This window comes from Amblyomma mixtum, chromosome 1 (assembly GCF_055824585.1).
Source record: "Amblyomma mixtum isolate Tamu chromosome 1, ASM5582458v1, whole genome shotgun sequence".
NCBI lineage: Eukaryota > Metazoa > Arthropoda > Arachnida > Ixodida > Ixodidae > Amblyomma > Amblyomma mixtum.
In genome coordinates this window covers 292,308,119-292,335,231 of record NC_143012.1, presented here as the reverse complement: position 1 = coordinate 292,335,231, position 27,113 = coordinate 292,308,119, and the positions used below count along the sequence as shown (strand labels likewise).

General features: G+C 45.3%; 1 protein-coding gene across 2 annotated transcripts in view; it reads right to left on the bottom strand.

Moving 5' to 3' along the window:
- Window positions 1-27,113, bottom strand: part of LOC149372036 (cell adhesion molecule Dscam1-like) — a 197,521-nt gene that overhangs the window by 162,484 nt on the left and 7,924 nt on the right. For both annotated transcript variants that reach the window (XM_089566395.1, XM_089566396.1), the window contains exon 2: window positions 21,855-22,075. In XM_089566395.1, coding sequence (XP_089422521.1) covers window positions 21,855-21,888 — 34 coding nt within the window. In that variant the 5' untranslated portion in view covers window positions 21,889-22,075. The remainder of the gene's footprint in view (window positions 1-21,854; window positions 22,076-27,113) is intronic.

Here is a 27,113-nt window from a genome sequence, read left to right as displayed (position 1 = left end):
GAAATTTGCCGCTTTTATTTGGCTTTTAACAGCACACCATTGTCTAGAAAGTGCTTGGAAGAACCCTTTTTTAAAATAAAATAATAGCAGCAGAAAAAAAGGGAAAGGACAACGAAAGAAGGAACTAAACCATCACACACTTCCCAACGCCACACTTTTTCGCTTCAAGCTTTTATGTTTTTCTCATCGTCCACGAAAGCCCTATTTTGTTTCCGTGGAAACAATGAAGACAGCTCTTTCACTTTCAGTCGGGATGGAGCCTTCAAATTCGCCGCGGAGTAGAGTTTTTTAACCGGCGAAGACGAGATGGGAATGCTCTATTGATGACGGTGCGGTTTCGCGTTTCGCCTCATGGAATGTGATTTGAAGAAAACGTGTCTTGCAAAGCCTGGCGTAGGTTAGTTGTGTTTCCATATCCGTAAAGATGCGGCCTCTTCATAGACAATGATTTATGTCTTCGCTGTCTACAGGATGAGAAATAATATTCGTTGATATTCACGAAGTAGAAGAAACAAATACTCATCGCCTTACGGCTTTTCTGAAAAAAAAAAAAAATGGTGGTGAGGTACCTTCAGAGGAAGCTGAAATGTCGTTTCCTTTTCGCAATCTTGCAACTCATTGTTTCAACTCTAGTCTTGTCGTGCTGAAAGGCATGCAAGGACATACTGAGAAAACGGTGTGTTTTTATAATAAACTTCAATCTATGCTCTGGTTGGGTATTTCATCGAACAAATTAAGTTTCATAAACGGGAGGCGCAGTGTGATCTGGCAATTTACACGCATAAATTTTTCAGGGAACAGTATAAATTAATTATGTTCACTACAGTAAGTTGGTATAGCAAGACCAATTTCGGATTTCAGCGCTTTTCTTACTAAAGTAATTACGCGTCATAAAGCCACGTGGTCGTTTACAATAACCTCCTACACTTGTGAGTCTTTTGTAGGAAGGTTTATTAGTGCCTGCGCATAGCGTTAGCTTCAACACACTGCTTTTGAGGTCCACCAATAAAATTGGCAGTGGCTTAGCTCGGCTATGCCAGGATATACGTAGCGAAAACTAAGGCAAGCGCAACGACGAGGCAAGCGGTGTGACGTCATACCAAACGGCGGTGGCGGCGAGGCGCGCGCTGTGACGTCATGCCAGATGGCGCGGCGAGCGCGCGGCGTCCACCAGCTGCGGCGGTCGCTAGGCAACGGCTCAAGGTCGATCTCTGTGCCTCCCTGGAGCACCGCCACAGCGAAATCGCAAGTTCGCGGCCGATGTAGCTTTCACTACAAAAACTATGTCTCTGCACAGATATAGTCGGACTGTCAATCTCTGATCTGGCCACTTCTAAGAGTATGCGAGGTTGTAATTGCAATTCATTTTATGCTAGCATCGCGTACACAGACGGCATAAACTGGCATTATTTTCTTACAAGAGATTATAACATTCACGGGAATTTACGTAACTCTCATTGCGACAATATGAACATCTTGAAACTGTTCAAATGGCGCAAGCTAATAGAACAGGAGTGTCACGCCAATTTAGCTTTCCTTCGCAATTCACCATACCATATCAAATGAGGTAAAATCAGAGTAGATCAAAAGATAAAACATTAGCACACATGAGATCGAATTAGATGAAATCAAATCAAGCCAAATCATAAAACTGAATAAAACGGAAGAGTAATTAGACAGCTGCGGGACAATGTGTTACTATATATTTGCCTGCGTAAATTTTCACCCTTTGTGCCGTGTGCGGAAATGTGTCTAAGCGTGACTGCGTGTCGAAACCACAGCGCCAGGTTTCTGCGGAGGCATCTAGGCATGGATCAGTTACTAGAGCCTCCGGGCACTAGTTTTCTATGCCGCTCAAACTGCAGGGATGCGTCACAATATTGTTCTCGTTGAGATACTGAGGAAACAGTTTGCACATTGCGGGCCACTCACCGTTTCACTTTCTCGCGATGTGCCAAGAGTCTCAGGAGAACTTGCCATTGGCCGCACGAGCTACCATTTCTTTTTTTGATCGACGAAATCATCGCAGCACTGGTGATATTGGCTGAAGATGTTATCTAAACACAGCCGCCGCGGTGGCTCAGTGGTTATGGTGCTCGGCTGCTGACCCGAAAGACGCGGGTTCGATCCCGGCCGCGGCGGTTGAATTTCTTTGGAGGAAAAATTCCAGAGGCCCGTGTACTGTGCGATGTCAGTGCACGTTAAAGAATCCCAGGTGGTCGAAATTTCCGGAGCCCTCCACTACGGCGTCTCTCATAACCTTAGTCGCCTTAGGACGTTAAACCCCATAAACCAAACCAAACCGTTATCTAAACACAGGTGGGCAAATGCAGATAGTCAGCGACATCAGAGAGTGTAGCACGCAGGCGCACAACCTGTGAACACTAGGGGCTATACTGAGCAAAGCGAAGAAAATGACACCTACCGATCACTTCAGATTCATGTGAAAGCGGTGAGTTACTCTGGCCACTCGCTGATACCGTCCCTCGGTTGTTTAAACATCGTCCTAAAACGGAAGGGTGCGAGGCGGCGGGAACGACGGCGCAGTCGCCCTAAGCGTATAGCGCGGTGCTACTTAGCGCGGAAGGCTGTAATAATGTAGTAAGCTCTCCGTGCAAGAAGTGTAGCGGTGAGGCATCGCTCCCCGCAGTAATCAAGCGTATATATCTCGTTCTTTATCGGCCCAGTTCTGGGAACGCTGTTCACGGAGCCAGCTGCGGCGACTCGTTGGGACGGGCGTCTTGGGACCCACTTCTTTGGTCGTTAAGACAGCGCCGCGATCCCTTCTCTCCTTGGATGTATCTTTTTTTTTGTCTTCACTTTTTCTTTTTCGGATACTCGTTCACCTCACTCTCTGGAGAACAACGCACCCGCACTAACAAAATGCCAGGTGACGACATAGAGCCTGTACGACGGCCGGTAGCAGCGGCTCGTTGTGGATGGCGTAGCTTTATTATCATCCGCCGCTTTCCTTAGCGCCCCGCCGACACGCCGTGCTATCGCGGCAGTAAGCGCCCCGCTAATGGTCCCCGTGGGCCCAGCCGATCTGAGCTCTTGCGGCTTCGTCTCCCGCTGCTCGCAGTTGTCGAAGACGCAGAGTAAAGATGATAAATCGCCTAATTACAGCGTAAGATCAATGGTTAACTCTTCGTTAAAAATGGACGCACAACCAAAACGTCTAGGTGTAGCGTCTCGGTGTCTGAAACACTGAGTAGCACAAATAAAACCCCTTTAGTGGAACGCTAGCGCGACCTATGTATTGACATACCTGCTTCGGATCCAAGTATAATAAATCTTGTTCGGGAACCTCCTCGGGGTACTTCGGCAAGTTGGAATATTTTAGCGAACACTTTTACAATATCAGGTTTTTTAATGTTTCATGTTAGGGCTCCAAAAACCGAGTAGTATTTCCCTTACTGAGATATTTCTTGAAGACCCTGTAATATTTCGACACTTCCTTCGCAGAAATAGCTGTTGGTATAGTTGGTTGCGATTCAATATTGATTTTTAAGGCACAAAAAAAAAGACAGAATACGAGGTAGATCTTCGTCCTGTCGTAGAGTGTTTACAAGCCTGATTCAGATTGTAAATGTAAAATGGTAACATGAAACGCGAACAAACAAAAGATAAGAGAAAACATTCTGAATTGTCAGTAGGTAATACAACATTATCTGGGGTTCCTCTATTGGAGTATTTTAACGAGCATTTCGTCGACGTTACAGAGCCGACACTGCATAGCTCGGCTAGAGTTTTTCGCCACTACCAATATGACGAGATACTATTTATTTGCCCTACGAATCAGAAAGAAATCTGTTGTAAGTTCATAAATTTCAATAGCACCAGTGATGTCGGCAGATTGCAATTTAAGGTGGCGATAAAATACGTGAAGATATCATTGCGACATCTCTAGCATATATATTCCATCTCGCTCTGGAGTCTGGCGGTTTGCTCGAGAAGATGAAAATCGCGAGAGTTTCGGCTCTCTTTAGAGGTGATGATAACGATGTTATTAACTATCGAGCAGTGTCACCACTTTCTGCATTTTCTAAGCGTTTACAGAAGATTATTCTGATGAGCATGAACAGTTTTTCGTAAAACATGATAGGCATTCAGACTATTAAAAAGGATTTTCCAATGCGAGGATCATGGAAACATAATTATTAACTCAGAAGTAATTGAAAAATAGTAATATGAGAGAAAATAAACTTATCATTGGAATATTTATTCGTGTACTGCAATAAAGCGCTTGATAGCTTAAGCCTCGAAGTTTTATTGGGCAAGGTGTTCACTTATGTTGTGTGCAGTGTTGGGTTCTATTTCTTCAAGACATTTCTGTTTAATCGCCATCAGTGTGTTACTGTCGGTCATAGTAATTAATCCTACAGATTACTGATCACAGGTGTGGCTCAGTGAAGAGTCCTGGGCCCCTTTCTTTTCAATTTTTAGCATCATCATTATTGTGCTGCAGGGAAGCAGTAAACGCTATATTATGTACGCAGAAGATGCGAGCAATATTCTTTCTGGCAGAGAATTAAACGAGGTAACAACAAAAGCCACGAAAGAACTTTCAATGATTTGAAGTTGGCCTATTAACAACAATTTAAAAATCAATAGCAATAAATCCACGGCCATATTATTTATGGCAAGATACAAGCAGACACACATAGAAAAAATGTTTTTCCTCGGACATGCACCCTCAGCGATTGCAACATAGAACTCTTGGTACGACTTTCGCTGCTGACATTGCATTGACAGTTCACATCAAATCTTTATCGAAGCCCCTCTTCTCCGTGGTTGGTGCACAGGCACGGTGCCCTCATTCACTTCCAGGTGGAGTTAAACTTCAAATTAATCATGAAATATTTTCCTGTCATATAAATTCCTTTTCATTAGTTTGGGCCACACTCAGACAAGCAAATATCCAAACCCTGCTCCTTCTTCAAAAGAAAACACTTCGCTCTATTGCGAACGAGAGCTACTTACATTCATCTGCACCACTGTTCAGGTGATGTAGCATAATTAGGGTGAAATGAATTTCAATTTCTTCTAATATGTTCTTACTTATTTTACGATGAAAAGTTGAAGGGTTTCCTTAAAATTGTGTCGCAGCTAAAAAGAGAGGAAAGTAATTCTAGCACCTGTGGATCTGAGAGAAGGCTGATACCACGTAGGCGCACTAATTACATGTTGCTGTTACTCACGTACAGCTCGCCATTTTTATTGAATAAATTCCTGCATGAAAATCTTGAATTGTGCATTCTGAACAAAAAACATGTGCGCGAATATATTTACAAAGGAATACCAGTTTTGTCCGAATAAAACTATTAACTGAATTTTCACTGCTCTTCAGTTTTTCTATCCTGTATGCTTTCTTGATAAAATGTGTTCGCAATGTTATTCTACAATATGAACCTAATGGTTTTATGGTGTTTAACGTACCGAAGCGGCTCAGGTTATGAGGGACGCCGTAGTGAAGGGCCTTTTTTTTCCGACCGCCTGGTGAACCTTATGGCATGCCACAATTATAGACTGTATATCAATGTACTGAACTTTACTTAGGTGGAAGTACATTGCCATGTACGGATATGCCTGCATATGTGTTCAGTGTTTTGCACAGCGCTTATGTGCGGCTGCCGTGCAGCACCCTTAGCGGTCAATGACAACTTTTTTCGCCTGATGACCTTCCAACTCTTCGTTGGGAATGAAGCATTGATTGACTGATTGATCATACGAGTATAAAGACTGAGTGAATTTAGTATCACGATTATACACAGATTCTACTGAGTCGATGAGATATGATTGATGCGGGTTCTAATTGAAATTTCAGCCTAACAAATGTTCTGTACGCAAGTAATTTTACATGCGGCGAAGCTTCGCGCCGATGGTATGTCATAAAGCCTAAAGTTTCATTATATGATGACAAGATGTGCACATGTGCACGCCAAGACAAGTCATGCGAAAGGATTGCAAGTGCCCCGCCGCGGTGGCTCAGTGGTTACGGCGCTCGGCTGCTGTCCGGAAAGACGAGGGTTAGATCCCAGCCACGGCGTCCGAATTTCGATGAAGGCGATGAAGGCGTTAAAGAACCCCAGGTGGTAGAAATTTCCGGAGCCCTTCACTACGGCGTCTCTCATAGCCCGAGTTGCTTTGGGATGTTAAACCCAAAATAAACCAATAAACCAAAGGATTACAAAATGGTACTTGTATGTTTGGACTAGGTCTAGCGGCGTATTAGCGACGGTGTAAAGAAAGAGTAAAGGGCTGCGATGGCAGGAGGAGGACACGAATTTACATTTAGAGATATTTAGGGGCATTAGCGAATTTCAGCTTCATTGTAGAACACAATTAGGAGCATTATACAGAGCGGCTTGGTCAGAGGCGTTATTAATAGTACAGTAGATCACACAGTTTTGCGTAAACATGCGTGTATTAGAGGAAACACTGTGATGTAAGTCAATAATATATGTTAACCCTGGTAAGAACGCACAGTGAAAAGACGCAATCATTTAAAACTTTAGGTACCTTTTGTGATCCACTCCTGGTGGCTCTGCAACGAAGGAACGAACGAAGGAACGAGCGAGAAAAAACATAACGCTTTCAAGCGACAAACTCTGAGGCCACTTCGTTGCGCGCTAAGCGGTTAGACACGATTAACGACTAAAAAATTGTACGCCACAGAAACTGTTCCGAATGAATGGACAGCAGAAAAGAGCAGGCTCTAATGGCACCACTATTCATTCAGAGTCTCACGCTTTTGTGACAAGCTTTTGGCGCATTGTTTTCGTGGCACAGACCAAGCTGAAGGGAGGCACAAAAACAGCCCCGGTCTTATTGTTCTTCCTCTGTGGCGTTGAAAAGCACTGAGCTGCGCGCGAAGAAACAAACGGCGGAAATGACAGCCATGTGCGTTTCGTAAAGGTTTTTGCCGGGCTGTAGCTCTACGAGGGTAGACTGACCAGACGAAGCCGTATGGTGCGACTCTCTTACGGAGCAGATGCGGTCATTGCCTTCTGCGGCCGCGCAGAATCGTCTTTTAAAACCTCCGAGCGTTAGCTTGTTTGCTCCGCTTTCTGTTTTGTGTTCTTGTCTAGTATCATGAAGGGAGTTTAAGAACGGAAGGTAGGGTGCGACCATTGGTTGAAAATGGCGACAGGACTACAGTCAAAAAGAAAATGAAAATCTCACTATCATGACTGGCTTTCAAGAACGAGTCAAAATAAGGCCCAAAGATTACGGAGCAAACCCGACGCGGGCAGTTATAAAAGCTTACGCTGGACAGATCCATTGGTCTGCTGGGTTTTCTAGCTCGTCAGGTTTGGTCGGGCTTTCTTTTTTTTTTGTGTGTGTCTGTGTCTGTGTATTTGTGGCCGTAGCAGCGGCGACTCTAATCGTTTAGCGGCACCGGGTTTTACTTTGAGCTTCGTTTTCCCTCACAAGGGAGTGTTTCTTTGTGGTACGTAACGTCCTCTTTGTCCCCGCTCTTCCAGCGGTTTTGAGGTGTTGCTGGTGGCCCTCAGAAACGAGCTGCTACCTCGGAAAAATAGGAAATTCGCTCCACGATTTTAACAACTGAACATTGACCCTAATGCTCGAATTCTGCCTGTGCCGCCACTCGCTATGTGGTGGAGTGCAGAATGCCAGTGGTCTTCACAAGGCAAACAGTGATGGAAAAACAGCGCTGGTCAGTGTAGCCTTCATGCTTAGTTCTAAGAACTTCAGCTTTTCTAACAGAAACTTTCCAGAAGAGGACGTGTTTAGTCGCCACACACTGGTGCCAGACCTGGAACGAGGTGCCTATAGCACGCCATTCTCAGCGCAGCATAATACTACGCGATAAAACAGGAGTAACCATGTGCGTACTAAGTGGCTGACCAAATGAAAATAGAGAATGGCTGTTGTGAGCGCGCTTAATCTCCCTTAAATGCACACTCTACACGAAAGTTGCGACTCTGTCTCAGCCGTTAGATGTTGGCATTGCAGCCGAAAGCAAGTCGAACGCTTTGAACCCTAAAATTCAGATAATATTCATGACATTAGCAGTGTTATGACTTTCGAGTTTGATCAAGGTACGCGTTTTCCAGAAGGAGCAGCTGAGTTCGAGTTCTTTGGACGGCCACAGCGTGTTACACGCACACAATCATACTCTCGTGAGGTGGGACCACTGTTATACATGCCTGCAAATTCAGGAATCACAGACATCGCGCTGCATCATGCTGTGTTTGTCACCTTCTACCCTATTATCTCGGGACTGTGACAACAGGCATGATGAACGAGAGGTAATAAGAGTGGCGAAAAGCTCGAATTATTTATTAGGTGGTATTGTGCCCACAAATATAGAACAACTAGGGGGAGATTGGAAAAACACGTGCACCCGATAATCATGTTATAAAGATTGCCTGTCGACTGAAACTCGCGCGGTGGAATGTATTGCAGAAACTAAATGTAATAACGAACGCTGAGTTTAAACTCTATAATTAACGCAAGACTCTTCAAGCTCTGGGGTTCGATGCCCGACCAAAAAAAGACGTCTACGCAGTCCATTTGATGCGCGAAGAGAAAGTTCCTTTTCACGCGATGAATGAGAAGACCTTTAGTGAAATGAATATCATAAGAGCTGCGGCCTATGATTATGTCTAAGGTGTGAATACTTACTTTATTAGTGCAACTTAAACCTTGTTCTCTAGGTTTTTCCCTAGTGTAATGGTAATCAATCGACATAGGTGACGGCCAGTTTTAACGCAGTGCTTCCTAGACAGACAATGACAAAAGGTTTAGGAAACTTGTTCGAGGAGAAGGTAAATGAGTCGGAAGCAGAAACCACTTTTGTCTTCATTCACGTTCAAGTTCACGCTTATTGCTTTCGGCCGGGATGACACTGCATTCCTGCCAGCCGTTATCACCGCTATCATGATCGGCAGTCACGTTTTGTACACCGTAGCGCAATTTAGACTTCCTGTCCTTATTAAGCGCCACGTTAAAACCGCTCAGCGGACTTCCCTGAAGAGTCAGGCTAAAAGAGGAGCCCATCAGCGCGTTTGCCCGGCGCTCTCTCAACGAGCAGCGACAAACAATGCCACCGGATTCTGATGAGCAGGGGTAGAAAAGAGGGAAGCATTCTGGAGCCCGAGTAATACCGGGCTCATTAGCGGTGTCATTTGGGTTGGACACCGCAGCCGCGTTAAGTGCGTGTCACACGAGTTTGCGACACTAAGGGAAGGACGCAAGATGCGACCATGAGGAATGCATGTTCGAGGCGTGGCAGCCTTACTGGCGCTATTTAGTGCTGTATGAGGGGAAGTTTAGTCGCTTTTTGTCTTCATTTTAATGACCTGGTCAAGAGCACATTATTCAACGGAAAGCAGATTGAAGTGCTCGCATGTTATGCCGTTTATGGGGCCACTAACTAAGATTTAATCCATCTACATGGGTCTAAAGGCGTCCGGAATTTTAGATTTCGTAGAACGTTGAAAACACAGAAGGAGAAAACAAAAGTTCCATTAACACTCTCAGGACGTCCATGGCAAGTAGGTAATAAAATGGATGTTAGAAAATCATCCCTGGTTGGATTCCCTCTGATAACCTCTTTAAAGAACTATGCGAACACATCTGCTAGAATCAGTGGAATTTCAGGCGTTAACGACTGAGTTCTATAGGCAAAATCTATATGTTCTGTTTGTGTTTAGGTCACCTCACTGCCTACTTTGTCGTAGAGGATTGCTTTATTCAAAACCCGGATGCACTTAATTTGAAAGTCTTAAACAGCTGCTGCTGCCCACGCATTAAAAAAAATAATGGCCCCGTCACTTTTTACTAGAGAATCAGAGGCATCGAGCAAAAGCCTGAGATGTCTCATTTACAGAAAAAAAAAATTTAATTCTTGACCCTGTAACTGGTCAGTTCGCAGCATTTTGTTCATAGCTGTCGGTTTGCCTTCCCAGCTTAACGTGAAAATAAATGTCTTGTGTCTTTTGTATTATGGTCGAACTGAAGTCGTGAACAGTTGAGCGCAATATCATGCTCGGGAAGGGCAAAAAAAAAAGGAGAAAAACTGAATTCTGTACCAATTCTTCCCCCCCCCCCAAAAAAAAAAAACAAAAAAAAAACACCCAAGAGCGTTATACTGAAGCGTGGTACAACAGCCGGCACACTCTGCTTTGTGAAAATAGCGAAGCGTCCGCTCCTGGAGCTCGTTGATCTCCGCACTGCAGCGGATCAAGAGACATGCCCGCGGTGGCGGCTATTTTCCGGCAAACGTCTGTGGGGGCCGCACTGCGGAGCGGAGATCGCTTTGCCCGAAGCGGGCTTAAATTAAGAGGGGCCTCTTAACCGCGACGTGCCTTGATCCCTGTTTATACGTTTCCCGTTTGAGAAGGTTGCCCTAAGAGCGCCCTGTGGCTGACGGTTACTTTTAATTCCCTCCCGTCTCTACTGACTCTTAAAGTGGCGCTGAATAAAAGACTCTTTTTTGTGAGGTAAGATAAAGGAACCTGAGCCTCTCCATCACTTTAAAGTATATTGCTAGCGTTGGCTGTTGCAGCTACACGAATTCCGTACTTCCTTGCTGAACTCTAAAAATGGGTGAGTGAGGTTAGTTATATCTTGGAACAAATATATTATTTGGAAGCATCTGGAAAGGGGGGGAGGGGGATGGGGGGGGGGGGGGGGTGTTGGTAAGGGCTATCGTTCGCCTGTCCGTAATGTTTTGTCACATTTCAGCTCGTTTACACCACTTAATTCTTTCGGGTTTGATTTGTAAGTTTAGTAAGTAGAGTTTATCCTGTCGCATTATGCATACTTACACAGCGACTTTGTGGCTTTCTCCTGACAGTGAAGTGACATTCGGCGAAATCAGAGATTGGTTAATCTTTGTTCCTTGCCATCACGTTTTGCATGCAGGATTGCATACGATGGTCTAAATTGTTCATTTTTTATTGGCTTTGCCAACATTTATAGTGCTTTGACAGATCATGCATTATCGAATAGTTTAGTTAGATGGGTGATCATGGAGCGACATGGAGCGATAACGGCAATAAAGGCAATCTGCAATTATCTGCGGTGTTTTCTTTAGCGTTGCGTTTACTTGATTCTAATTTTGACCTCAGTAGCTGGAGAAAACAATGAACTATTTCATCTGCATTAAGATGTGTCGTACGCTGCTGGCGTAACATGTGCTACAAATGTTTCAAATAGTGACGCTAAGCTGGGCAAGTTTCATCAGATAATCGGAAGTAAGGACATAAGGGTGCGTTAACTTCTTTACAATCAACAAAAAGAATACGTCACTAGACGCCAATGACACCCCTAAGTCATTATGAACGACCAACTAGCTCCCTTTAAAGCATTCTGACTCAGAGTAGCCATAACAGTTCAGCTAAAGAAACCTGTATAAGGTGTGTTAACAAAAGTTGTGAGCTACGAGTTGGCTTTATTTTGTTCGACAGGTTTTCTCAACTTCTCTTCATGAGCGTCAAACAGTCTTCAGTTGCAATCACAACCTTGGCCGAGTTTTCAAAAGCTCCAGAATAATATATATGTCTATTTGTATTACGAAACCATTCTGGCACAGCCTTTTGTTTTTAAATTTCAGCCACCTAGCCTTTTTCAATTGACTGGGCATTGAGACTTAGGGGGCCGATCATATATTTCAGTCTTGTCGACAAACTTCTACCAAACCAGTCACCCTACGTATAGTTACAATTTCTCTTACTTTGCGACGAAAATCGTAAAAATTGCACTCTAGGGTTTGACATACCGAAGCGACATATAAGTTACTAGGGACGCCGTCGTAGTAGGATCCGAATTAATTTAAACCACCTGGGATTCTTTGAAGTGTGCAGACATCGCTCAGCGCACAGGTATTTTTGTTTTTAGCCTCCGTTGAAATACGGCCGCCGCGACCGGGATCGAACCAGTGACTCTGGGATCAGGAGCCGAACGCCACAACCACTGAGCATCCGCGGTGGGTTAGTGGAAAGCCTAACGATACCAACTATTTCTGGCGTAAATTCCCGCATATTCTACCACGGGAAATTTCTGTTTGATTTGTAGCTGATCTGGTTTGGGGGATCTTTATTAATGGACTAGTTACGTTAGTAAAACAGCGAGGTCGCCTCTACATGCCAAACTGGCAGTGACATATATGCAGTGACATATAACAGCGACATATATACGAGGCTTAAGAGGTGAGAGATTACATTTCTTACGGCGGAACATTCTTTATCGCCGACCCCATAGAGTGACGGTCTTAGCGACACTTCTGTCGCACTTGAGTGATAAAAGGTCTCTAGAGTAAGCGTAGAAAGTGCAGTCAGCAAGACAACGTGAAAAGCAAAATCTGCAGGTGCTGAGTCGACTCCAGCCCATGTTGCTGACCATGCTTCGATAGCCCTGCCGATACGGCAGTAGCTGCCGGGCAGTCTGGGGTGAGAGCAACCACAATCCGATTTTGGTGTCCTCATATAAATCTCTATGTACTCCCGGTATTTATTGCAGCTAGCACTGCAGAAAAGACTTCGCACCACTGTGTCTCAAAATGGTGGCACTATGAAAAATGTTTAGTAACGATGATTGAGCAATACTGAACCGTGCTAGTCTTCGACAGTGTGGTGAGTAAATAAAAAAAAAAAGGAATGGCAGCCATTCTTCGAGTAAATGCTAGCCGGACAAGACGCACGAAAGATTGCCCGACTGACCAGGGACGCGGTAAATCCCCCACACTTTGAATCATGTTTTCTTGTCCGTACTGGTTAATCATTTATGCTCCCCGAAAAAAAATGTAAAAAATTTAGCGCGTTGCCTCGATGTCAACCCCTGTGAACCCTATGTTTGCCTGATGTTATGTTAGTTTTATTCCTGTGCACATTATAATCATGCCACAAACACGTAGACAGAAGCGATTGTTTGTGTACATGGGATGGTCTTTGTCCGTTCATTGGCTTCGGGAGGCGTCATCCTTGTCAAAATTTACGTGTTGCCGAGTGAGCTGCTGCTTCCGGCTGGGCGACTCCCGTAGAACCACCTTCACCGATAATCTCAGGTGAGCTGAGATCTTTTCTTTTCACTTCTGCTAAATAAATTACAGTATGCCTACTGCAGCTGCTACTATAGTGCACGACAAACTTACAGTATACTACAGTATTTTGTAGCCGATACACGTTTAAGCCGCAATTCTCGTCAGGGAACTTATGAAAAGGCCTCTCTCGGTCCGCAGTCTGTATTCCTTTCCCTTCAAGTCTTGTCACTTAAGTGTTCGGCAATCGTAGCGGCTTCTGACTTTGCATTGGCCTCTTTCTTATGTTTTCCCAACAACTTCAGGCTCTTTCGCGCAACGGCATCCTGGAGTCGGGAAAAAGATATCCGCTGTTTGCGTCCACAGTGCTGAACACGACGCGAAACCTCTTTATCAGTCGCCTCGCACTTCCTTAATAACGCGTGACATATGCGCGCGCTCGTCCGCAAGCGTTTTCGCCCACTCCCCGTCTCGCCGAGCATGAAAGGGGAGAAGCCGCTGGTGTGCAACAACCCTGTCAGAAGCGCTGTCCCAGCGGGGAACCGTGATTGATGCCGGCTCGGTCGCCCGACGCTCGCTCGGCGGTGGCCGCCAGTCATTTGTCTGTGCGACGTTTATAGGCGCTGCAGCCGCCGCTGTTGTCTTCATAAATCGTGCTCTGCTGCCGTAAGTGATTCGCGCCCGGGGGTTGTGTGTGTTCGACCTCGGCTGCCTCCACGTATTCTGAGTTTTGCGCAATGTTTGGATGTCTTCGACATAGTGGCAGCAATCAAACGCGTAAGCAATGCGCGAGTGACAATTTGCGGAGAAATCGTTTGCGCAGACTGTTTTTTTGTTTTTTTTTTGGGCGTGTCAATATTCATTCATTTCCGAAACGCAGGCTTTGGTGAAACACCTAGAAGCGGCGCAATGATGCATGGAAGGAAATGCAACCTTGGTTTTTCTACGGGGACTACCGCGCACAAAACACAACGAAATTTACAAGACTGTGCCTCTGGGGGTTTAGACATAAACACGTTGACAGTTCGAGCCGTTGCAAGAAGTCTCCGTTATATTAAAAAAAAAAAGACTACGTCCATTTCATTGGCATTGTCTTTTTATCTGGTTAAAAACAATGTATACTTGAGTGGCTCCATAATGCTTAATGAAAGCCATGACAACGCAATTATGAGGACTACGTAATAAGCCTCTGTACACAGCTTTTTCACTTGTATTACGCAACAGGCTACACATTTCGTTCCAACCATATACGCGGACGCTAATGGCGCACAGCTTTGCTTCGAGAACGAATGGCTCATAGACACCTTCACAACTGCTCTCTTGACGCTTCGCTAGTAAAAATACTTAGAAATTCTTGTCACAATAATAAGACTGTATTGCCCTTTATTGCCCTTGTGTGTTTTTTTTTTTCATTTTTACTGTCTTTTTATGTTAACGTTCATACCGCGCAAGCAGTAGCAGGATTTTTAGGGATGCGTAAAATAAACAGGGAAGACCATGAGTAAATCGAGTGCGTCTGTGTGGCACTTGCTAAAAGTAACGCTAAACCACTGCATAAGCTTTAAGTTTTCTCTTACCAAGGAAGTAACGTCTTGATTCGCAAGCAAGCGCAGTTTCTTTGCAGACGAGCTTAACGATTTTGTTTCTGGCTTTCAGCCAAATGTTTTATTATGGATCATGATTTTGTTTTACTTTGGTTGTTCCCCCCCCCCCCTTTTTTTTTTTGCTTTTTTGGATCAGTCGCCTTCGGGGTGAATAACGATTAAATAGGTGGCGCATCATATCTTTTTGCCTCGTTTGATCATTGTATATCCTTTCGCATATGTGCCTCTTCTTTGTTTTACTTGAAAATTTTCTATCACAGCATAAAAAGCGTGTTTCGGTAGTCTTCGAAAATAACGTTGTTAATTCATCATAGTTGCGTCTACTTCTTGTCCGTCGTCCTCCAGCGCCGCTTTTCTAACAATGGTCTTTAAAACGTGAATACCTAAGACCGCCTCTGCTAAAAGAAAAAGTCGGCGATCCTGAACTTCCGCCCGTGACAGGCATGGTCTATACCTCTACGTGAACCTGACGCGTGCTTTTCGCGTTTCATAAGGATCAACTTCCACCGCTCAGAGGCAGGGATCAGTGTGAGGGTGGTCACAAGGCTACCGCAAAACCCATCGCGTGCCGGCGGACATGCTCCGGGCAGCGTGCTATGGCGAACCAAAACCGGAAAAATATACATAGCAGCCGCGTTGTCATGGCAGCAGCACAGAGGATAGCGAGACGGGGCGAAGTGGGGGGAAGGGAAAGGGGGGTTGTAACAGGGGCTGTACGGATAAGGAGATGACGCGGATGTGATTGCGCAGTGAAGTGGGGGAAAAGTGGAGAGCCGGTTCGCGTAAGATGAGCTCGGACGGCGGTGGTGCCGCTGCTATTCATGGGTGCGCGATTTCCAAACTCCAGCCGATCTCCACCCTTCCCCACTGCGCCCTCGCCTCCTCCATTCCGGCCTTCCTTCGACCGTCCTTCTCAGCCCCGGGTTCCACTTGCGTAGCCGGTCATCAAAGAAAGCGAAGTAGCGGGCAGCTGACGAACGTGCCGACCCCATCGCGAGCTCATATTTGCTATTTCGGTTTTGTTGCGTGTGTTGCGAGGGCGGCTTGCCGCCGTACCTTGTTCATTCTTTTTGGTTTGCGTTCGCGTCGCTTCCTGACAGGATCAGTGCGAGAACAATTGTTTACTCTGGCGCAGCGATGTGGAAAGGGGCTCTTTTCTGGCCAGAAGGACTCGAATGACGCGCGTGCCTTTGTCTCTAGTTTGCGCAGCTCCCGCTGTGCATAATGAGGGCGCGCGATTGCAGCTTTCTTCTGGGATGAAGCTTGGAACAGGACACATTTGCATCACCATAGCGGCTGCCCGGAGCATTGTTCCTTCGACCGTTATTTACTAAAGAGCACCAGTCAGGGCGCTGAATTCCGAAAGCGTAGGAAAGCGAGGATTGAGCGGGCAGTTTTATTTCATGAGGCAAAGGAAAAAAAAAATATTGGAATGGTTAAAACTTTTTTATGTTTGCGCAAAACCTTCGCGTTACCGCTAGGATCAATGCAAGACAAAAACATGAGGGAGAAAATAATGTGAATACAATGCGAAGTGCTCACTGCGCGCCTTAATAAGTACACAATGCCTCTGCCTGTCGGTGCCGGGGTCGCTGGTCTCAAGGAAACCCTAAATGTGGCAGAGGTGGGGGATAATGTTCAGTCCCGAGCGTAGCAGCGTCAAAATAACGCCTTTTCGCTCTTTAAAGTTTGTTTCGTTTTGTTAGGTTCTTGGAAAGCAGTGTTAAATCTTATTCTCATACAGCGTTTCGTTCTCTTCAAACTACGAAAAAAAAAAAATGTTCGTCTTCCCCGAATTACAAGAGAAATATTGCAGCTACCACGTCCTGTCGCAAGATTAACCCGATGCAAACGTCGTATTGATCCCGGGAAATCTGAATTATTCAAGGAAGCTAAGGAGAGACTGCGGATTAAAACCAAGAGCGCAAAAGATTTATATTACAGTGCAAGCTTGAACAGTTTGCAACCTCCGTAAGTTTTGGAAGCCCGTACTGCTCTGTAACGCTCCTTCGAATTAAGGAGGTGCGCAACTGGGACGCTCTTTCTAATGCACCTGTGTTCAATATTTACCTTCAATACGAGTTTACTGCAGGCAATCTAGAAATTTCTTCTTTCACTTGTAATTTACGATGTTCATTTTGTAACAAAGATGTTCTTAATTTTATCTCCCATTTGAATATCAAAAAGAATTATGTACCCATTGAAATACCCAGCTCATTTCAATACGATGTGTTGTTTAGACTAGCAGCTACCTCACCGCTATTCTTCGTAAATCTCTAGACCCACACACTTACTTTCCATAGAAACTAGTATAAAACAGCGCCTAACTCAAATGCAGCACTACGTCGATGCTGTCGATATTGCTTAGTGAAGCAATGTCGTGAGTAACCTTTAGCATGAATTTCATCTTGAATTGAGCACACTCAGACAATTAGCTGAATGACGTCCTAACTTCTCCCATTCTCTTTAAATGAATGAACAGGTTGACTGCGTTATTATTGACTTATAGAATGCACTGGGCGCTGTCCCTCACTGCAAACTCTTGCAAAAACTCTTGCTAGAACTTAATTTCGTATTGAAAATCCCTGACCTCGCTAATTGGATTACTAGTTTAATTTCCCAATGCTCACAAATGCGTATATTTTCAATCCACAAGATGATCGCCCATTGACGTGTCATAATGCGTCCCACAGATTTCTGCTATGGGTCCACGTCTTGCCTTGTTGTACATGAATAATCCAACGTTTCGTGTATTGACAAACATCCGCCTATAGGCTAATGATGGTTTGCTTAACTACAGAATTAAATCACCTTTGGGTCATGACCTTCATAACTAGTACTTTTCAAGCTACTGTAAGTGGCGAGATACACGATATATGAGCATTAATTTATCCAGGACTGTTTTCATGTCATTCTCCAGGCGCACTTTTAATTCTTTGTTCGCATATTCATTCAACCAATTACTTAAACAGAGTTCTGGAATACAGATATCTCGTCCTTAAGCTATGTCATGGTGTAAACACATCGATCTTATTTTTAACAAAGCTCTCCAAATGCTCAGACACTTTCGCCGCACTTTGCATGTTGCTCAATTATATACCAAGTTACTTACATCCAAACCATTATCCGTACTATCCTAGAATGTTTGGAATACCACTAAGCTTGTGGACATAAACAAACTGAAATCGGTTAAAGATTGTCCGTTTTATATTTCACCGATGTGAGACAGATTTTCCGCCATCGTCTCGCCTGTCTGATCTGAGACTCAATCTACTTCCCTCATGTCGTCGCGCTGAATGTTTCAACTTCTTTCCCACGTTAATTGTCTGCGATTGGAGTCACTTGGTAACTAACTAAAATTTTCACAATCATCGTTCGGCAGCTTCCACAGACTAAACGTTTCGCCTTACAGTCCTCGTGCCGTCTTGATCAAATGCAGCTTTTCCGCTCCCTCTAAAATTTGGAACTCTTTTGGTGACACTACTCATGCTCTACGTCATTAATTATTTTTTTTATTCTGTGAGTCGGTGGTAAGAAATTATTACTGATCGTTTCCTTGTGGTTTTATTGTATCTCGTATGCTAATGATTTGTTTTTGTTTTCTTGTTTCCGGTTATAGCCCCATGAGAGGCTGCAATATAAAGAAATAAATAAACGAATAAGAAATTGAGGACGAACTATCTTCCAGAGGCAGCTCTTGATGAAGACATAGAAAAGCGCCTAGAAACTACTGACGATGGTGCAGTGTGTGACAGGTCTTTGAAATCTAACCAGGAGGCGAATGAAATTAACGAGACATTGGTGGATACATTTGAAGACGTTTCGTAAATATACGACAAGCACCCCTGACATTGCCACATCAGGATATATTCTTCAGTACAGAGAGAACTCTCTGGTAAAAAGTTCGAGAAATGGGAGTAACTGCAGCGTTCAGCTCTCGCGGTGAACTGTTAGTCCGTTGGGAGGGCCTAACTCCCTCAGCCCTTCGCGTAGGAGGGAGCAACGGTTACTCTTTGGGTAACTAATTGTTAGGCGACGCAGTTATCGCGAAATAACTAAACGCTGCACCCATTTATAACCTTTCTGCTTAGGGTGTGCGTCGCTGCAGTGCGCGTACTTCCTCGAGATTCAATAAAGTAATTTCTTTCAAATCAAAGCAAAGCTTCATCCGCGCTACGAGGCATGCCGAAATGGAAGACTGTGCAATAATTTAGAAGACGCGTCTCTTTTTCTTGGGCATAAAACGTGTGTGAGCGAGAGAATTCGCGTTCTGCCGCTTTCAAAATGCAGTAACCTGGGCTGGGAGCCGACAGCGTTAAACAGCAGATCGTCTCAGCCTTTTGAGGCGCAGGTGGACGCCTCTTCGGACCGGCTCATGAGCCAGAAAAGCAGGGACTAACGTACTCAACCTTGACGACGAGAACGCTGCTCAAGATTAAAAAGAACCATGGCTGACAGGAGTGGGATAATTCCGTTCTTGCGATTTAGTGGCAGTTAGAAGAATAGGAGAAAAGTGGAGTCGCTATTGGACGACACATAAGAAGTGTTCAGTTGCAGTTAGGCCGAAATGAACGGGGCTTATATTATAAAGGCACGCGTTTCATGTTTCGCTTAAGCTTGCAGGTCCAGTTGCGAAATGGAACTGGAACCGGCGTGCGATATGGGAATCTGGAACCAGTATTGAAGTGGTGGTAAACCTCAACTTCTCACCTTATTTGCTTTTTTGCAAGAAAGCTGGAAGGCGAGTACGCAAAAAAAGCAATTTGTCTAAAATTTCATTTGTATTTAGACTCACGGAATTAATAGCTTTGTCTCTGCAGTGCGGTCAGTGGCGACTGTACTAAGACGACAGCCGATCAAAGAAGTACTCTGTGAGGATGCCTTGCTGCATCCGCCATTGAACAGTGTACAAACTCTTAGACACATCTAGTTAGTCCACACCGAAAAATCTCGATAGACTTCGTATTTATTAGCGCATGCAAGAGGAGCGACTACTGAAACTATCATAGCGTCCTCTGCTGCTGTTTAGAAGTTTAAGTGGCGTTTTAAAATCTGTTCATATGGACCAAAAAAGGTATCGATGCCTCTGCTTCGAGTACGTCAGAAGCGTCTGGAGCCAGTTGCCATCTTTGAATAGTGACTATCCGGCCTTGTGTAGGATGATGGCACAATAGGTGCAGGTCCGTATTCGAAGACGATAATCACGGCTGTCTGACAAAAAAAAAAAGAAAAGGAACAGCAAAGAGATTATTGGGTGGTACAGAACTGAAGCCAAATAAGTGTAGACAATCGCTCATGACACTCATTTGCAAGTATGCTAAATGTCATGTTCGACGCTTCGTGAAAAGTTTGCACCCTCGACACCTCGCAAGTCCATGAAACGAGCCACCGGTTGGACGCACTCTGCTGACACTAACCGTGACTTCTTTGTACGTAAGGTTAATAACGTTATGAATGAATGGCACAGAAAGAAGTACTGCTGCCATTTTTGCTCGCGTGGAAGTCATCGGAGAAAAGGAAGGATGTTTGCCTGTCAGATTATTTGCTTGCCAAGACTCTTATTTGTTATTTTGTCCTGTGCACATTATTTCATATTCGTTGCTTCTGGAGTGCAAGAGGTCGTATATACGTACACGCCTCCGTCAAAAGTATACAGCTCAAGGTGTTTCCTTCTAAGCTGTTTAGCGTGGCTCCCTAGCACGTCAAGCAGTCGAGACCTTGGGAGGATTCAGGACGCAAAGCCATTCCTCTTTAGAGAGATTACGGTCGCTGAGGACGCACAACGAAGCGTGCTGCAGGCCTCACAAGCAAACAATTTGTTCTGCATAATGTTGACGGGGGGGTATACGCGGTTACTTTAGAGTGACTAAAACATTGATGAATGAAAGAGTGCATGCTAATTATTTCTTTTATCTCTCTCTCTCTCTTTTTTAGATCAATAAGTAAATTAACGAAAGTTCTGTGGCCCAGTGATGTGTTAAGCCATGACCACTGAGTTTTTGGTGGTGTCTCCCCTCTTGTCCGTGTTCGTCGTTGCGCAGTGTGAATCAAAGCATGAAATACCAACTCGCCCAGCAACTGATTTTAAGTAAGTTTTCAGGTTTGTAAAAAATTACAAACTTGTAAAAAGTGATTCTCAAGAACAACTAAAGACAGACATATCTTTCTAGATAACAAATTAAACTTAAAACACATATGCGAAATCTGTGATATCCTTTAATACAAGAAATATACGGAAAGTCGCTGCAAAGCTTCGGTGTCTCGAAGGCGCTTTCATAGCCCTACGCAGACAGGGTGTCCGCTAAAATTTGTAAAAAGTGTGGAAAATCGAAAACGCTTTCTTCTTTTCACGACAACATTTTGATCATTTTCATTAACACGCAAACTTTTTCCGCTTGCAAATCTCTCATTGAAGCCTCTTAAACTGCGTATAAACACCACGCCTTCGTTACGAGAGGAGGTTATTGCTTTAACCTTGTACTGGTAGAAGTCTGCTCGTCGACACGAAAATGAATTGCAATTGGCGTGTTCTCCTCTGGAACAAAAAGAAAAAGAGAAGAAAAAGGGAGGGGGAACAAGCGGTCTGACGGAGCGAGCAAGAGCTCCGACTCCGCGTCGGAGAGCCACGTTTCATCATTCGGCAATCAATAGACGCTTCGAAATGCCAATGAACCGGACCCGCTCTATCTCGACAGCCATGCATCAGTGTCAGCGGCAGGCGACGGTGTTCTGTTCGGGCCTTTCGCAACTTCCTTTCATAGCAGAGCCGTTGTTCGCCTTCTCCTCTTCCTTATGCTGGGATGCTGACAAAAGGCAGAATGAAAAGATGCGTTTCCGGACAAGAAGGAAGCAGAGCAAAGTAAAACATATTCAAGTTGCCACAAGGTCTCATGTGGCCGTCCTCGAGTTTCTTCGGGTGATAGCGACAGAAAAAGAAAAGTGAGACGCCAGTATACAGACTCCTTAGGTCTGAAACCAATCGCCGGAGAAGGTTTCAAAAGGAAAAAAAAGGAAATAGGCTCACGAAAATGAGGCCCGTGTCTGCCAGCAGCTTCATTATGCCGTGTTGCGTGGTCGCATCATTAGTACAAGCCGAGCGAGGCGAAATCAATGAATGGATCGAGCCGTGCTCGTCACGAACCTCGCCAAAGTCCGTGCGGCCCCGGAGATGCGGAGGGGTCCGGTCGGGGAAGGGAAGTCGGGAAGGAAGAGGGAGAGAGCATTCCCGAAAGACAGCTCACCGGCGAGAGAGAGCAGGCTTGAGGCGGAGACCATGACGCGTGTCTTGTGTCCGTTGGGGCGCTCGCCGGCTTGTCAGTCACATCCATAGGCACAAAAATCCAGTGTTTTCCGTCGTGGCTGCTTGTGCTGTGACGGCTACTCCGATTGCTGCCGCGGTTGCCGTAGTCGGTGCGGACGTTTCTGCCTTTTCCAAGCGTGCTTGGCACCCAGCGTAGACGCTCTGCGCACACACGGACAAAAATGCCATGTATTCAACAGACATTTCGTCACTCATATTTGGTATTTGTTCATTCTTTCTCGCGCGGCGGCTGAATTTCTTGAAGGCGAAATTCTAGAGGCCCGTGTGCTGTGCGATGTCAGAGCACGTTAAAGAACCCCAGGTAGTCGAAATTTCCGGAGCCCTTCACTACGGCGTCTCTCATAGCCTCAGTCGCTTTGGGACATTACACCCCAATAAACCAACCAAACCAATCATTCGTTCTCACTCAAAAAGCAGGCGTTTTAACGAACTAATTGTCATATCCCAAATGATTGTTGTTCTTGATCTGTTGCGCAGTAACAGCCTCATTTATATGCGTAATATGTTGGAATTGTGAATGCATTAAAAATTCAAATTTTACACCATTTAATTCGCTTTGTGGTAGCCATCTCAGAGTCGTATACTACAACAGGACAATTTTGTAAACTTAATTTCACAATATCTGCGTTTTAAAATTAACCTTGTTCAGTTTATTATACACCTGCTTGAAGTGCCCGGGAAAGTCGCGTAACAAATTGCAAAAGAACCATATCATTTCTGTATTTCCTCTAAAACAGACTCGAAAGCAGTTAAATCTTCGTCTTATTATTTCAAACCTATCGGTATCGTTCTCACTGATATTTAAATAATCCATTATTGCTGGTGGATGCGTTGTTTTTTCCAAGAGCATTACGCCTTGCACTGTCGGAAAAAAAGTTCTTAAAGATTCACTTTTAGTTAACATCTGACCTCATTCCCCGGTGCTCAATTCGAAATTTATTTCGTATTTTATGTCTGCTTTACACTGTGCATGTAGCTGCCGCGGTGGCTCAGTGGTTATGCTGCTCTGCTACTGACCCGAAAGACGCGGGTTAGATCCCTGCCGCGGCGGCTGAATTTCGATGGAGGCGAAATTCCAGCGGCCCGTGTACTGTGCGATGTCAGTGCACGTTAAAGAACCCCAGGTGGGGTCGAAATTTCCGGAGCCCTTCACTGCGACGTCCCTCATAGCCTGAGTCGCTCTGGGACGTGAAACCCCATAAACCATACAACAAACATTTTGCATGCAAAACAAAGAACAAATTATGTATAACATGGGGGTTCCACGGCCCCAAAGCTGCACAGGGTTTATGAGAAGCCATAACGGAGGTCTTCGAATCAATATCGGCCAGCTTGGGTTCTTTAACGCGCACTGACATCGCAGAGCACACGGGCGTCTTATAGCCAATGAGCTGCAAAGCACGAGCAGTGCGCTTCGCGCCTAGCATGGACTGACGTGAACCCATGGCGGGACGTTCCCGATAGCAATGGGGCTCGCTCTATGGTAGGTGAAAAGACGGCTGTGGAAGCAAGCGACTTTTCAACGAGTGCCGAGCGCTGTCGGTTAAGAGCAGCCACTTCGTGGTGGAAGTCATTAATTCGGGCGGCCCCGAAGTGTCAGACTCCTATCGGCGCTCAGCAATCTTCCTCCATTTGAGCGGTACGCTGCCGTCGTCTACGGCAATGTGATCGTAGGTCGAAAAGGCAGCCCTTGAATAGATTAATGAATACGAGTGCAGACTTTCGACGAAGGAGGATTTTTCCCTATTATTTTCGCGCTTTATATTAGCGCGTTCAGATTAAACCTTGTGGCTCGTGGTAAGTTGCAAAAGCACGGATATTTATATAAAGCGCATTATTCCTGAAAGTTTGCTGATGTCAGGAAATTCGTATTCGTTTAGCGTCGTCTGTCGAGATAACTGCGCTGCAATGTGATTCGAAAATTGCTGAGAAACTTTCGTCCCCGCAATGATCCAGATAAAATATTATTGTATTCTCGGACGTAATATTCACAGCGGAGTGAATCCGTACCTGTGCAATTTTACGCCTACTTATGGGGCGTCTATACACCTCCTGACCATTGCTAGATTAGTGCTACTTTCTCAAATGGAGCTTGCGTTTACCAAGCATACGGGGACCCGTACCACGATGTACCCGGAAAATTAAAATGCGCTCCGGCAGCCTTATTCTAGCGTTCCCTTCAGCTGTCTTTCGAATGCCAAGAAGCTCAAAGCAAAACCACCTTGCGTAAGCAGTTAACCCCAAGCACAGAACCCTTCCGTTCACATTCTGAACAAGTTACCGCACTCATCCCCGGGATCTACTTAAAGAGTAGTGAGAGGCGTATGTCGAGCCTTTTTTATTTACTAGTCATTTTAGAGAAGAGCAACCCTAATACAAAAAAAAAACAGCCCTTGATTTATGGACACGAGGGACGAACTGCAAAGCCAAACGCAGTTTTTACCTAGAAATCGGGCTTGTTAAGCCTAATTTTTAGCAACAGAAGCTGCAGTGAACTCTGTGCCGCTGCGCAAAGCTTCTGAATCATTTCGACCAACCGAGATTTTTTACCGTTCCCTCAAATGGGAGTACTTGAGCGCCTTCGCATTTTGCCTCAGTCAAAATATGGCAGCTACGAGGGAGACTGAAGCGGGGGCCGTATTCTATAAGCAGTTCATTTGCCATGACTCTTTTTGCGTTCTTTCGGTCCTCTGTCAGTGGCCAGTAAGATATACTCGCAGATTTCATTGACCCGGTCATTGAGTGATTGGCGACCGGACCTTAGCTGGGAAACAGGTCACAAAAAACGAATACGGGAACAAGGTGAAGTGGAATCACGCTAACAACTGATCGCTTTTATTTGAGCGCTTTGAAATATATAGCAGGAAAGAAAGATGGCGCGCCATCTTTCTTGCTTTCCTGCTATATATTTCAAAGCGCTGGAATAAAGGCGATCAGTTGTTAGTCAGCGTGAGTCCACGTCACCTTCTTCCCGTACTCGTTTTTGTGCGCTGTTTCCCACCTAATTCATGCACAAACTAGCCCAGCAGCAACCTTTATTACCGGACCTTACCATTGGTTGCATATTGCATCCAATTTCAGCCAGTGGTAAGATCCGGTCATCGACCCCCCATGGCCGGGTCACCCACCCCAGACGTTTGAAAGTCGAGGGTATATCTGATTGACCACTGGCTGAGGACCGAATGGACGCGAAATTTACAATGGAAAATGGACATCGTACAGAACATGGCTCCCCTTATCTCGTGCGCTATAGTTGAACGCCGTACTCACGAAACCATCGCGGATGGTTATTATAGATGAGGTAAATATAGTGAACAGGTGTAAAAAAAATATGCACTTAAGCACGACGTTCTCGCTTTTGGCAAAATCGGAAAAGCTTCTTTATCACACTTGCGCTGGAAAACATTGCTCGTAGTCGCTGGCCTAGTAAAAGAAATTAATGCTCCATACGCCCAGGCTAATACGCTGCGCTGTGTTAGTCATTAATCTCGCAGCAACGGGCAGCTCGTCCACGACGCAGGTGTTGACTTGGGGCCCCGTCACGCACCGTGGAAGTAGCATGGCGCTAACTTGTGCTGATTGCATTTCTGCTTCCGCGCTTCCCCGCGTACATGGCATTCACGTTAGGTCATCGCTGCGGTTGTCCGGTCTTTTTCGTGCTTTGTAGGAACCTTCCGTCGCGTGCCACTGCGGTTTCCGCTTGATATCAATTAAGGAAATTACGAGCCACCGGTGTTACCTTTTAACCAAATTGACTTTGGGCATTCGGGTGGCATGCTTCACTTTACTCCTTTGAACGCGTGCTCAACGGACCGCGAAAACACCCGTTCATCGGTGAAGCGAGAACATGGTTTCGTAAACATTACGCCGAACCTTGCGATGTTTCTCTTGGTCTGCGCGAGTTGACACGAAGACCTGAGAGGTACCATCCACCTAAGTTTCGAATAGCGTTTATCGTGCGGTGAAAATGGGACCTACAGGCATAATTTTGGAAACAGAAATACTGATAGAAGAAAGGCTGGCAATTTTTTTTACTGCCAGCTCTTAAGCTCATCTGTTACTACTCCACTCCAAAACACTTACTTTGAAATTATCGGTTCTTGGACATGCTCGAACGCTTTAACATTTGTTACATTAATCGGTCTCAGTGTAGCATTCTGTTCGGTTGTCGCAGTTCACTTGGATCTATTTCTATTTTTCTACACTGGCTTTCTCCCATCAAACCGCATTCTTGTTTTGTGCACGCACGCAGGCACGCACAGACGCAAGCACTGGCTCGCTCCCTCCCTCCCTCCCTCCCTCCCTCCCTCCCTTCCTCCCTCCCTCCCTCCCTCCCTCCCTCCCTCACTCACTCACTCACTCACTCACTCACTCACTCACTCACTCACTCACTCACTCACTCACTCACTCACTCACTCACTCACTCACTCACTCACTCACTCACTCACTCACTCACTCACTCACTCACCCATCTAATTTCACTCAGTCACTCACTCACTCACCCATCTAATTTCACTCAGTCACTCATCTCACTCATTCACTCACTCACTCACTCACTCACTCACTCACTCGCTCACTCACTCACTCACTCACTCACTCACTCGCTCGCTCACTCACTCACTCACTCACTCACTCACTCACTCACTCACTCACTCACTCACTCACTCACTCACTCACTCACTCACTCACTCACTCACTCACTCACTCACTCACTCACTCACTCACTCACTCACTCACTCACTCACTCACTCACTCACTCACCCATCTAATTTCACTCAGTCACTCACTCACTCACCCATCTAATTTCACTCAGTCACTCATCTCACTCATTCACTCACTCACTCACTCACTCACTCACTCGCTCACTCACTCACTCACTCACTCACTCACTCGCTCGCTCGCTCACTCACTCACTCACTCACTCACTCACTCACTCACTCACTCACTCACTCACTCACTCACTCACTCACTCACTCACTCACTCACTCACTCACTCACCCATCTAATTTCACTCAGTCACTCACTCACTCACCCATCTAATTTCACTCAGTCACTCATCTCACTCATTCACTCACTCACTCACTCACTCACTCACTCACTCGCTCACTCACTCACTCACTCACTCGCTCGCTCACTCACTCACTCACTCACTCACTCACTCACTCACTCACTCACTCAC